Consider the following 12,340-nt stretch of genomic DNA (forward strand, 5'->3'; position numbering starts at 1 on the left):
TAATGTCTTAATGTCTTCATCAGTATCTTGGAAGGGACCAGGCTAAGCAGAGGAGATGTTTTTTATAAAAGTTATGTTGCTGAGAAGCTAGCTTTTGTAAAGGTCACTCGGCAAATTGCCAGCTCTTTCTGCCTCTATTTATGTGCTGGAATCTTTAGTTGTAAGGACTGATGGATAATTTATTGGGGTCAGCTTTTACATTATACAAACTCAACTGTATCCTTTGTTCTCTCATGGAAAGTGCCATTTTACTTTGCCATCTGTCTTTTGTAGGGGCCTGTCACATTTAAGTCTTGTTTTTATTTTAGTGATGAGTGTAGCAGCTTTAGAAAGAAAGATACAGCTCTGGTTATGAATTCCTGTTGGCTACATGAGCAAAGGAAACTGACTTTGAAATAATTTGGCCTGTCTTTTCGCTTTGCCATGCACTTTAATAAGGCATATCTGATATTTCTCTCAAGGGTATGGATTGGATTTGAAGGGAGATATGGCCCTGTCTCAGAGATTTAGAAGGTGTAGATCATTTTGGGGCTTGATGTCCTCTATTAGGAACATACTGGTCATATCCTAGCATCCTTTGCTTTGCTTTAAAAAAAAAATCAAACGGATAATGTCGTTTTCTTTCTTATTCTGTATATTAATTGGTGGTTTCCAGTTGTAGAAATTATTGTGGAGGGGAGCACTGAAGGGGAGCTACCTCTTAGCTGCATGTAAACATTCTCAGATAAAAGTTTTTGATCATGCCCCTCTCCCCATAGGTACTTGTAATATTTTAGTGTTAAAATGCTTTTAAAACTAGCATTTATGGGGTTTTTTTGTTTTTTTTTTAAATCTTTGTTTCTTTGTTTCAGTTCCCAGTTCTTCAAGACAATTTAGAAGTTTATTTGGGATTGCAGCAGTTCATAGTTACTTCAGAGTCAGGTAAACTGGTTTTTATTTCTTAATCTAACCAAACATTCAAAAAAAAATCGGACTGATATTTCGTTATTGCTGCTTCTGCTGTCAGAACATGATTTCTCCATTGTAGCCTCCTCCTCCTTCGTCACTCCCTACTTCTAAACAGGGAAAAATTAAAAAAGACTCATGATAAAAACAAATCGTAGGGAAGGTAAAAGATGCAGTTATGACAATATATTCCAAAGAAGTGTTTGGGAAAGAAGCTAATTTGGAGCAAAGAGATAGGACTTATTAAAAACCCTAGAATATTTTCTTATGTCCTTTAAACCAGCAAATACACAAGAAGGAAAATGGCCTTGGACTTTTCTGTGATGTGCTCTTTCTTCTTTTCTGGTTTTTAGAATCAGAAGGACATAGGAGCAGCTCCAGAGCAGGCAGAATTGTGGTGGAACACACTGATAGCTAGCAATTGTTAGCTCTCCATTTGTAAATGGCCCACAGGAGGCTCTGACTAGTTGGAAAGGGTTTTGGCTGCCATTTACAGGCTTCCTTTGCTTGGTGTCTAGGGTTAGCATCTTTTTGCTATTTTGTTAATAATAATAATAATGGCTTCCATTTATAGAGCACTCGTTACATGCCAGGCACTGTGTTATTAACTTATTTAGTCCTGTGATGTAAAAGTACTATTACTAGCTGCCCTATTTTACAGAAGAGGAAATTGATGTTCAGAGATGTTAATTTACCCAGGTCACATAGCTTGTTAGTGCTAGTCCCAAGATGGTATAATGGCGAATGATAAAAAGTTGAATACCTAAGATCTGGCATTCATTTTTGCCAGCTGAAAATGCCAGTAACTTAAAAGCACGCGTGTCCCTCCTGCCCCATCATGTCCTATGCACCATTCACTCTGCTCCTCTTCAGTGTTTTCCGGACAGGAGTTCCGCCCAGCCCTGGCCTGCAGCCCCTATGCTGTGTGGTTCTGTTTCAGCCTAGTGCAGAGCTGCCCAGACTACAGCCTATCTCCTGGACAAGCTTGTTATTCACGGCAGTGCCTCCCCAGGAGGCTCTTTCTGAGGCTGCGCTTCTTGGTGGCCTGTGATGGCTTGTTTGCATGACTGTATTAGCTTCCAAATAGTCCAGTGGGCCCCAAGAGGTTGAGGGGACTTGACATGTCCCAAGTACGGGCCCTGGCTTTGTTGACAGGGTAATAACAGCTTATACAGAACTTTAAAAAGACACTTTTCAAAACAAACATGCCTGTAAAATGTGCTGTCGACACTAATGAAAATCAGTTGACAGTTGAGTGCCACAAATGTTTCCAGAATCCATTCTTGGGAATAATCGGGCCCAGGTCGTCTCTCTCTCAGGGCCACTATTCAAATCAGAATGTACTCAGAACTCTGAAGACATTATTCTTGATCTACTTAAAAAACCAAGCATGTACCCCCTCCCCCATTGACCCTTAAGTTTCCTGTTCAGTGTTGTAGTTGACTTTTTTACATTATGTTGTGTCTGTCTTCAGGTGAAAATATGCAGTGAGTCTTCTTAAATCCTTTCTCTGAGATATAACCGATAACTCTGTGCTTATCCTAGAAGGATAATCTTATTTATTTTTCCCCAAACAAGATATCGTATACCTGCTCTGATTGAAGATCATTTATTGGCAATTTCACATAATGCTTAGCTCTTGCAGATCATTTATAAATCTCCTTTTCAGCACTGATCCTTGGTGCATACTTGAGTGGTACAACCTCTCAGGCCAGAGAAATACTTATTTCCTGTTTTAAAATGAGCTCTCTTATCCATGACAAAGCAGTCCCCCATGCCTTGGTGGCTCAAAAGCCAAGTTTCCAGTGCAAAGGTTATTAAAAAATTGAAACTCAGTACATTTTGTTCCCTGGTTCCCAAGACTATTTACCCCCTCAAATAACCTCCATAAGTCAGCCTTACTGTCTCTCAACAGAAATGATGTTATTTCACCAAGTAGGTTATGGCCCCTCCTTTCATGTTCATTTACCTTCTGGCCCTGCCTTTAATTCTTGGGTCTCCTCTGGAATCTGTGTAGGGGGGAGTCTGCCACAATTCTCGTGCTCTTCTGGTGCTGTGATCATTTATGGCAATAGAGTATACGTTTTGGCCAGTAGTGTAACCTACAGGGTTGTTACACAGCGCAGAAGGCCCCCCACTTTTGATTTTATTGGAGCATTCACATTCAGAAGCTTCTGTGTGCTTCTTACTGTTTTCTCTACTACTGCTGATCTTCTTGCTTCCACCTCCTCAGTACAGACCAAACCAAAGCATGTGTCACTTCAGTGCTATTTACCTCTCTTGCCCCTGTCTGTCCTGTTTCCAGCTTAAGAAACCCTCTTACTGGTCATTGTTCCCTCTATATGGCAGTTATGTCCTTACGTGCCCTAAAGTATCCATTTTGTGTTTGGCTTCCCTCATTGAGGCAGTATTTCTCCTCTAAGTAACCCCTTTAACCTTTCTGGTTAGCTGTGTGTATTTGTCCATTTTCTGTTGGCTTAGAATACTTGAAACTGGATAATTTGTAAGAAAATGAAATTTATTTCTTACAGTTTTGGAGACTGGGAAGTCCAGGGTTCAGGGGGAGCATCTTGGTGAATTCTTGAGTCCCATGGCGACACAGGCAATCACATGGCGAGGGCTAAGCAAGAGACCTCTAACATACTCTCTTGGTCTCCTTATAAAGCCACCAGTACTCCTCTTGTCACAGTCTGCTCATTCATTAACTCATTAATCCATGGATGGATTAATCCATTCACCAGGGCACAGTCCTAATGCTCAAATCACTTCTCAAAGGCCCCATCTTACCATATTGGGGGTTAAGTTCCAACATGAGTGTAGGGGGACATTCAAACCACAGCACCATGGAAGCTTTCCTGCCTCTAAGAGATGGTTTCATCTACAATAAATAAGAGTTTTAGACTTGTATTCTTTGTTTTGCTTGGGGTAGGTCATTTATGGTTTGTTTGTCATCTCGGAATGGAATATCTCAAATGCTAATTTTCACATCTCCATCTTCTTCGTGCCCCCAAAAGAGAAGATTAAATTATGCTTAACATTAATATTTTTTTTCCCCAGGGTAGAGATTTGCCAAGGAGCTGTTCTTTGGATGTAGCTTAGAGCACATCTAGACAGTTTCAAGATGATTTGGTTTATGGAAGATAGGACATGGTATTTGGTGCCTCTAAGCCTGTATGTAGCAATATTCTCATCTAAGGTTGTACTTTGAAGATGTTCTGTGCTATTGGGGGAAATCTAAGCTTTAGCCAAATAGAAGGAAATGTCGGTGGTTTAGAACACCTTTTCTCAGTGGGACTCTGGCCTGCCCTCAGTTTAGTTGGTGCCTCGCATGATTTGGTGGTGGTGGTCTAGGCTTGAGGGGGATGGGTGGAGAATTTGATTTGAGGTACTCCTGCCTGTCTGTTTGTTTGCCTTGCAGACAGAACAGAAAGAACCAGCCACAATTTTGATTAACGCGAACCTTTGATGGTACACATGTATTAAGTTGAACTGTGTGGAACTGCAGTTTTGTTAGGTCAGAAGTGGTTAAATATCATCACTTGTATGGTTCAAACCAATAATTAAACACACACACACACACACAGCCGTCTTCCATTCTAGGCCGATTAGGGCAGGTTTAGAGGGGAGTGATCAGATGTCAGGGATTCTCAGAAGGGAGTGATGGGAAATGGGAGGAAGAGGGTGCAGGGGAAATGCCAGGCAAAGGCAAAGGGTGGAAGGCTTGGTTATGATAACTTCTAAGCTGCCTAGGAACTGTCCCCTAAGGGTCCTTACTCAAATGGAAAGTTGATTTAAGGTGGTTTGGTTTATTTTGTAAAAGAGAAACAGAATGTTTCCCTTATATGCTTAAAATGTGTAGGAACCTAGTTTTTAGGTGTTCCTAAGAGTACCTAGTTCAAAGTATTAAGTACAATGAATAAGTTGAAACCTAGAGATGAGGGCAGAGCTTGGTGTGAGGTGGAACTGAAGATGAAGGTGGGACCGTACAGGGACAGTGAGGGGCTACTGATGCTGATACAGTAACCTTTCCTCATTGCTCTTCAAAGGAAAAGCCTGCCTTACCTCTTTTTGGGCCTATCTTCCCCATACCCAATTCCAGGGTGTATTCGTCTTAAGCGTTTATTTCCCACAGAGCCCTAATGTGTGGTTGGTGTGCAAAGGAGCAACAGGTTTTAGAAGTTGGCCCTAAGTTCGTTGTATAGCTGTAACTCTGAAAATCCCATTGCCATTCAGAAAGTGTGTGATTATGTGCTTATGGTACTTTTGTGAACTGGGAGATTAGCGTTGGCTCATTCTGTGGCCCGTGAAGGCAGTGTTCCCTCTCACATGACCAAGCCAGACGAAAGACACCTCTTGGTTTTGTTTGTTCTGTGCACTCTTCTGGCTGGGGTGTGGGGTGGTCATCCTCTTCTCTGGCTGGAGGAGCTGGTGCACTCTCCTTAGCCACCCACCCAACAGCCCCACAGGGCTGCCTGTAGGCCGAGAATCCTGTGTTCTGCACCAAGGCACTGCTATCTGAGGGGAGGAGGAAGCAGGTGATGTGGGGTAGGTCGAAGGAGGCTTTTGTCTCTGGCTCTCCTTGTAGGGTCCTTATTTGAGTGGCCCCTTCTTTTGTTTTCCTGCTTCTCGGGATGTGACCTACTGTGACAGTGCCCAAGTGACCCCTGTTGCGGGTTCCTGTCTTCCTTTGGGGGCTGTCACAGGCACTGTGGTAGGCCGTACCACTAGGAAGTTGGTGTGGGATCGAGGCAGTAAGCCTGCCTCTTCATCTGCCCTTTCTCATAGGTGTTCACCCGTGCTGGTTTCCTCTCCCAGCTGCTGCTTATCTGTATTCACCTTTAAATAATAAAACTGAATAGTCCCAAGGACAGCACAAGGAAGTTAAGCTCCTTGGGACTCCCTGTCCTGCTCTAGTTTGATGTCTGTTCTCTCATATCCAAATCCTTCAGACGTTTATGGTCACTGACTGTGGACCAGGCTCTGTTCTGGCTGTTGGACATAGCCCTACACCACGAGGGATTTCATAGTCAGTAAGCAGATGGACTTGTAAACCGTTAGTTTATCTCCTCACGAGCACAGAATGCCATGGAGGGATGCAGGAGGAGCAGGAGGGAGGGAAGGTCTCAGAGATGATGCCTGTTTGAGTCTGGAGGATTTGTACGAGCTTGTAGGGCTTGGGTGGGCAGAGGATGAGATGAAGGGCAGTCCAAGCAGAAAAAACAGTGTCTGCAGAGATGCAGAGACATGGTCCTGGGGAGTTATCAGTGGGTCCAGATGCCATAGTGGAATAGAAGAAGGAAGTGAGGCTGTGAGAACCTAAGGATTGATACTGAAGGGTTTGGGCATTCCCCTTTTAGCAGGAGAGAGTCTCAGAAGGGTTTAACATCTTGTGTAAGGGGAGCTATATGTGTTGGCTTGATTCTGGTAAGGCGGTTGTGGAGCACCATGGGAGGAGGGTTGCTCTTGACTCCTAACAGATAGTAAAGACCTGAAGTGACAGAGGGAGGGAGCAGGTGTGAAAAGTATTTAGGGCAGTGGTCTTACTGTTACTGCCCCACCCTCACCCCTGCTGCTTGAACGAAGAGGACTTGATCAGATTTGGAGGTCTCTCTTCTGGTCTGAAAATTCTTACTGTCTTTTGTGGACATTTGTGGGGAGAGGGATCCAAAGACAGGGAGGTGACTGAAATGCAAATGTTTGTGACCTTCGTCTTAGCATCCTCCTTGCTCAGCTTGAAGAAATTATATTAAAGTAAGAAAATTTCAGGCCTTAGAAAATCACTAGCACTTTGTTATATGTCATAATTACAAACATTGAATAATGCTCTATAGTTTTCAGGGTTTTTAATGCATCCTGAATTAGACCTTACAATAGTGAGTGAAATAGTAGCATTTTTTTCCCACTTTAAAAATGAGGAAACTGAGACTTAGGAGGGTTCATTGAGGCATCGAGCCAGGAAGAGGCAGGGAATCTGTGTCTTCCTGAATCCAAGTCCTGTGTCCTTTATTCCATACTGTGCTACCTAAAAACCTTCCTGGGGTGGAATGCAGAATGCACCCCATTCTGTTAGCAGGGGTGAATCAAACCTGTCAGCCCATGGAGATGTCATTCTGAAACAGGACCATGTGCAAAAGGCAGCAGGCTTGGAACCATGTAGACTTAGCTTAGAATACCAGCTCTGTCCCCAAAATATGAGCAATGTGGGGCAAGTTACTGGCCCTTCCTGAGTGTGCTTCCTCACATGTAAAAACAGGGATATCAGTACCTTACAGGATCGAGAGGAAGAGGATCAGGTGCTCAGTCCACGTGAGCACAACCCAGGCTGTCCGTCCCTCCTTGCCCCTGGAGCACATGTGGGTATGGCATTAGGTGGAGGGTGCGCTCAGTTCCCTGCTCAGTACTGGGACGCAGACTGTGCCTTGCTTTGTTTTGAGAATTAGTTTTGCTATGTGTGTTTTGTCTGGAGCTGTTATCTGTAGTAACTATAGCGTGTTCTTCCTGTGAAAAACTGAGGTGTTGTGTTCCAGGACACAGGTTGAACATCACGGCGGAGAATGACTGTCGGCGGCTGCACTGTTCTCTGAGAGACTTGAGCTCCCTGCTGCAGGCTGTGGGCCGGTTAGCCGAGTACTTTATTGGGGACGTGTTTGCTGCACGGTTCAGTGACGCCCTCACAGTCGTGGAGAGGTAGGCTGGTGGTCACATCGTGGAGCCATTCCTTCTTTTGAGCTCAGTTGTGCCTTCTTATGTGAGGGGCAAATCATGTCATGTAGTTTCTGCTCTGGTGCCAGGTAAATCTAGGCTCTGCCACGTACAGGCTGATACAGCACAAATTACATAACCTCTCCGAACTTTAGGTCCCTCATCTGTAAACTGGTGTGGAAGTAGTTTCTTATAGCTTTATTGTGAGAATTAAATGCAGTAAGGCACTTAGCTCAGCGCGTAGCCATGCCAATAAATATAAGCTGTTGTTTCACTGAAGATCTTGTATGTAGACGTAAAGACAGTATTAGAGTCAGAAGGAACCAGGTATAGTCAATCTTTGTATTTCCTCAAAGAATAAAGAGGCATTAAGAAAGCCCTACAGTGGGCCGAGCCCGTGGCGCACTCGGGAGAGTGCGGTGCTGGGAGCGCAGCGACTCTCCCGCCGCAGGTTCGGATCCTATATAGGAATGGCCAGTGCACTCACTGGCTGAGTGCCGGTCACGAAAAAGACAAAAAAAAAAAAAAAAAAAAGAAAGCCCTACAGTTAAGAAAATGATGCCAATATCCAAGTGGGCAGCCAGATGCCGGAGGTGGGGCTTTGTGTGGTTTGTCCCATCCCATTAGGTCCTGAGGAGTTATAAAGCTGGACAGCCTCTAAGCCAGGCCTGAGTGGTGGTTCCTAGCCTTTCACCACTAGGCTCCTTTTATCAGTTCTTCCCCTTGGGTCCCACCTAGGGTTTATAGCTGCATTGGTTGAGGAACATTTCATTATACCCAGTCCACCCACTACCCCCCTGTACACGTTGTACACTTAAAAAAGTCAGATGTAAGTGTTGGGAAATTTAGATCATTTCAGGGTAACTGGTAAATTGAATTGGATCAAACCTGGGTAAATGTGGGTCAAAGCCACGACACCTGATGCTTCCATTGGCCTAGTAGCCATGTCACTGGTAACACACAGTGGGGAAAACCAAGCCTAGTTACATGCATACCAGGTTTTTCTTTAACTGTTACATCTTAGCTTAAAAGAGATAATGAAGAATGTTAAATCCCTTAAAAGCCAGATTAGTGTTAATAATAAGAGCAGCATACAATAGTAGGACATTTTCAAAAGTGCTTTTGCACATTTTATTTCACTTCATTCTATAGTTTGAGAGACAGGTATTGCTATGTTTTCATAGAGTGAATTGTCACTTAGAGATGTGAAGTACCTTTACTCAGTTTTCATTCTCATGAGAGGGGCGAATGGATTTTAGCAGTTTTCTGAGTCCACGTGCTGTGCTCTTTCCCAACTACAGCGTTTCTTCTTCCAGAGTCTGTTTTTCCTCTTCTTCATCTGCACTGGTGTTCAGTAGGGATAGGACAAGACTTTCTGTCTGAAATCCATAGATGAGATGTCCATTATTTGAATTTACTCTCTTAAGCAGTATAATATGTCTGTCAATCATCTCATCTTTATAGTGAGGTGACGTATCAGAGATCCTGAATCATCATTTTATAGGTCCTTACAATATAAGAGGAGTCTTCAAAAAGTTCGTGGAAAGATTAGTATTATCTTTTAATTCCGTTTTTCCATGAACTCTTTTTTTTTTTTTTTTTTTGTGGCTGGCCAGTACGGTGATCTGAACCTATGACCTTGGTGTTATAAGGCTGCACTCTAACCAACTGAGCTAACTGGGCAGCCTGCATGAACTTTTTGAAGTACCTGCACTGCTTAGGTTTGCAAGCTTAGTGCTTTGCAAGCTTAGCATGTAAAGATAGTTGCTATTTTGTCTTCATTTAGAATAAAGTAGGAGAGAAGGCTTTTGTTATGACTACATGTTCTTAACAGCCAATGTGATTAGCAGTATTTTTACTTACAGGCTACATGAAACAAACCTAAAATTAAAACTGCTGAACATAGAAATATTAAAAGATACACTTAGATGTCCATTTTTATTGTAGAACAGGATTTAAACAGTTGAACACCAGGTGCTCATTGGTATGTTGCTTACTGATTGTAACTGGTTTGATTCCAAGTTATCACCAGGATTTCTCAGGACTTTAAGGACCCTTGGCTATTTTACCCTTACTTTCATGACTGACTGGAAGTGACCCTTCCTGACAGCTTCCCAACCTGGAACAATTTGTGGCTCGAGCCTGTGGTTTTCTGTTTGGCATAAAGTCCTGCTTTCTCCTTCCTATCAGAGAGGAGCATTTTTCAGAGTGTGGTTCCCCATGCGTAAGAGGTCCTGGATGCTTTACAGAGATGCTGATTTTCAGACCCCTCTTCACACCTCCGGAATCAGTCCGTGGGGTGGGACCAGGCAGTTTGCATTTGTAACAAGTTCCCCAGTTGATTGTCATGCTTGAGAAAAACAGTGTCCTCCCTGGCATCTGCTTTGATCGGCTCCCAGGTTTCCATACAGAGTAGGTACAGAGAGAACTTAGCCAGGTCTTGGATTTTTTCCCCTTCACTTAGAAAGGCATGTCCTCTTTAATGAGAGAGGCATTTCCCATTTTCTCATAGAGCTGGCTGTTACTGTATTGAATGTTCACTTGTATTCAGTGAGCCCTTGAGCAATCAGTAAGCTCAAAAGCTTGCTTCTGAATGAATTGAACGTAAAAACACCTCATTTTATTCTATAAACATTTCATCCTCTCATCACCTCCCCCAAAGTTTTATCATAAACATTTTAAAATCTTCAGAGAAGTTCAGTTATACAGGGATTACCCATATACCCACCACCTAGATTCTACAGAGGACATTTTGCTGTGTTTTATTTATATCTATCTGTCTGAAACATTTCCTTTTAAAAATGGTTTTAAGTAAAAGCTAAGATGGTTTTATCATTATAAATTTTATAGAAAGGTCTCTGTCAACCTACTTAGATAAACTGATAAAAGAACAGGTCTCCTTTTTTAAAAATATTTTTTATTCTCCTCATTTATAAAAGCATATATTTATTTTAGACAATTTGGAAATATAGAAAAGTCGAGGGGAAAAAAAATCATCCATAATCTACCCACTATGTCTTACCCCCAAAGTAAGTGGTAGCAATAAGCATATTCTGGTGAAAATTCTTCCAGCCTTTCTTCTGTTAACAGATATCCGTTTTAAGAACAAAATCAGGATATATTCTGTATGTACATGTTTTATAGCCTTTTCATATCTTGAATATTTGTTACTAAATATTCTTTTAAGCATGGTTTTTACTGTATATTATACTGGTTGCACATTCCTAATCTGATAATCTGAAATCAAAGTGCTCCAATGAGCATTTTGTTTGTCACATCGGCACTCAAAAAGTTTTGTATTTTTGAACATTTCAGATTTTGGATTTTTGGATTAGGAATGCTCACACTGTATTACATTGTATTATATCCTCTGTGTTGGTTTTTTATATTGTTTTCAAAACTGTTGACACTATAGATAACACTTTGGTTAGTATCCTTGTGTATAAATCTTTATGTACATCACAGATTATTTTCTTGGGATAAAATTAAAGAGGTCTGGTCTTGATTTTTTTTTTTTTGTATGAAAAAAATTCTGTCCTCGGGATCTTTGTTGGTACTTTGTCCATTTTCTCTGTTTAGTCCATAAACTGAATGTTCTTTATTGCCTGCTTTTTGCCAACAGGCTGGTCAAAGTCACTCTGTATGGATCTCAGATAAAATTGTACAACATTGAAACTGCTGTGCCATCAGTATTGAAACCTGACCTCATTGATGTGTAAGTATAGAGTTTGGTGTTTGTGCATTCTTAGGAAAGACCTTGTCCCCCATCTCCATGTGAGTTTATAAGAGAAAAAGGAACAGTCACGGCTGCTGTGAATAGGGGGAAAACTGTTAAATTCCAGACCTAGAAAGAGAAATATTGATTGTATGTCTGGGGTCAGGATGGTTGGAATAAGTGAAATTCATCAGGAAGAGGAGAGCCCGGGGTAGAGGGAATATGGAGTAGGCACTTCAAGAGGAAAGAAACTATTCTTTCTGGCTAAGAACAAAGTCACGCAGTTGGTAGGTGATGAGCAGTCTGTGTGGTGGAAGGGAGATGAGGCTAGATAGGTATGTTGGGACTAACATGGAAACACCTTGAAAGCCATGAATTTTAGCCTGTAGACCATTGACTGAAACAGTAGGGTACAGAAGAATTATTGGTGAACACAGTCTCTTAGAGATTCTAATTTTAGCAGAATGGCATAAGGCTCAGGTATTTGCATATTAAGTAAGAACCTCAGGTTATTTTGAAGCAGGACATCTGGGGACCACATTTTGAGAAACTCTGTAGACATGGGATGCCATTAGGGAAAGTGACATATGGAAGAGATGGAGGGTAGGGACTGGAGATAGGGCTGTATCCCAGAGATTACACTGCCCAGAAGGCTTGCTATAGACTAGAGCAGGGGTTGGCAAACTATGGCCTGTGCTAAGTCCAGCTCACTGGCTGCTTTTGTAAATACAGTTTTATTAGAACACAGCCATGCCCATTCATTTATATATATTATCTATGGCTGCTTTTGCAGAGTTGAATAGTTATGACAGTGTGTGGCCTGCAGGCCCTAAAATATTTACACTCTGGTTTTTAAAGAAAAAGCCTTCTGACTCCTCTTCTGGAGTGTTCTTGAGTTGCAATTTAGATAAATGATGGAAAGAGACTCTTACTTACAATTTTTAAATATTGCTTTCCACTGAGAATTTAGAGAAAGCT

General features: G+C 42.1%; 1 protein-coding gene across 7 annotated transcripts in view; it reads left to right on the forward strand.

The window, feature by feature from the left end:
• XPO6 (exportin 6) overlaps positions 1-12,340 on the forward strand; it is a 109,096-nt gene that overhangs the window by 76,569 nt on the left and 20,187 nt on the right. For all 7 annotated transcript variants that reach the window (XR_010023874.1, XR_010023873.1, XM_063100332.1 and 4 more), the window contains 3 exons: positions 852-921; positions 7,473-7,632; positions 11,270-11,362. Coding sequence is in view for 5 of the 7 variants with exons in the window: in XM_063100332.1 (XP_062956402.1) it covers positions 852-921; positions 7,473-7,632; positions 11,270-11,362 (323 nt within the window). In the remaining 2 variants the exon portion in view is untranslated. The remainder of the gene's footprint in view (positions 1-851; positions 922-7,472; positions 7,633-11,269; positions 11,363-12,340) is intronic.

This window comes from Cynocephalus volans, chromosome 6, assembly GCF_027409185.1.
Source record: "Cynocephalus volans isolate mCynVol1 chromosome 6, mCynVol1.pri, whole genome shotgun sequence".
Taxonomy (NCBI): domain Eukaryota; kingdom Metazoa; phylum Chordata; class Mammalia; order Dermoptera; family Cynocephalidae; genus Cynocephalus; species Cynocephalus volans.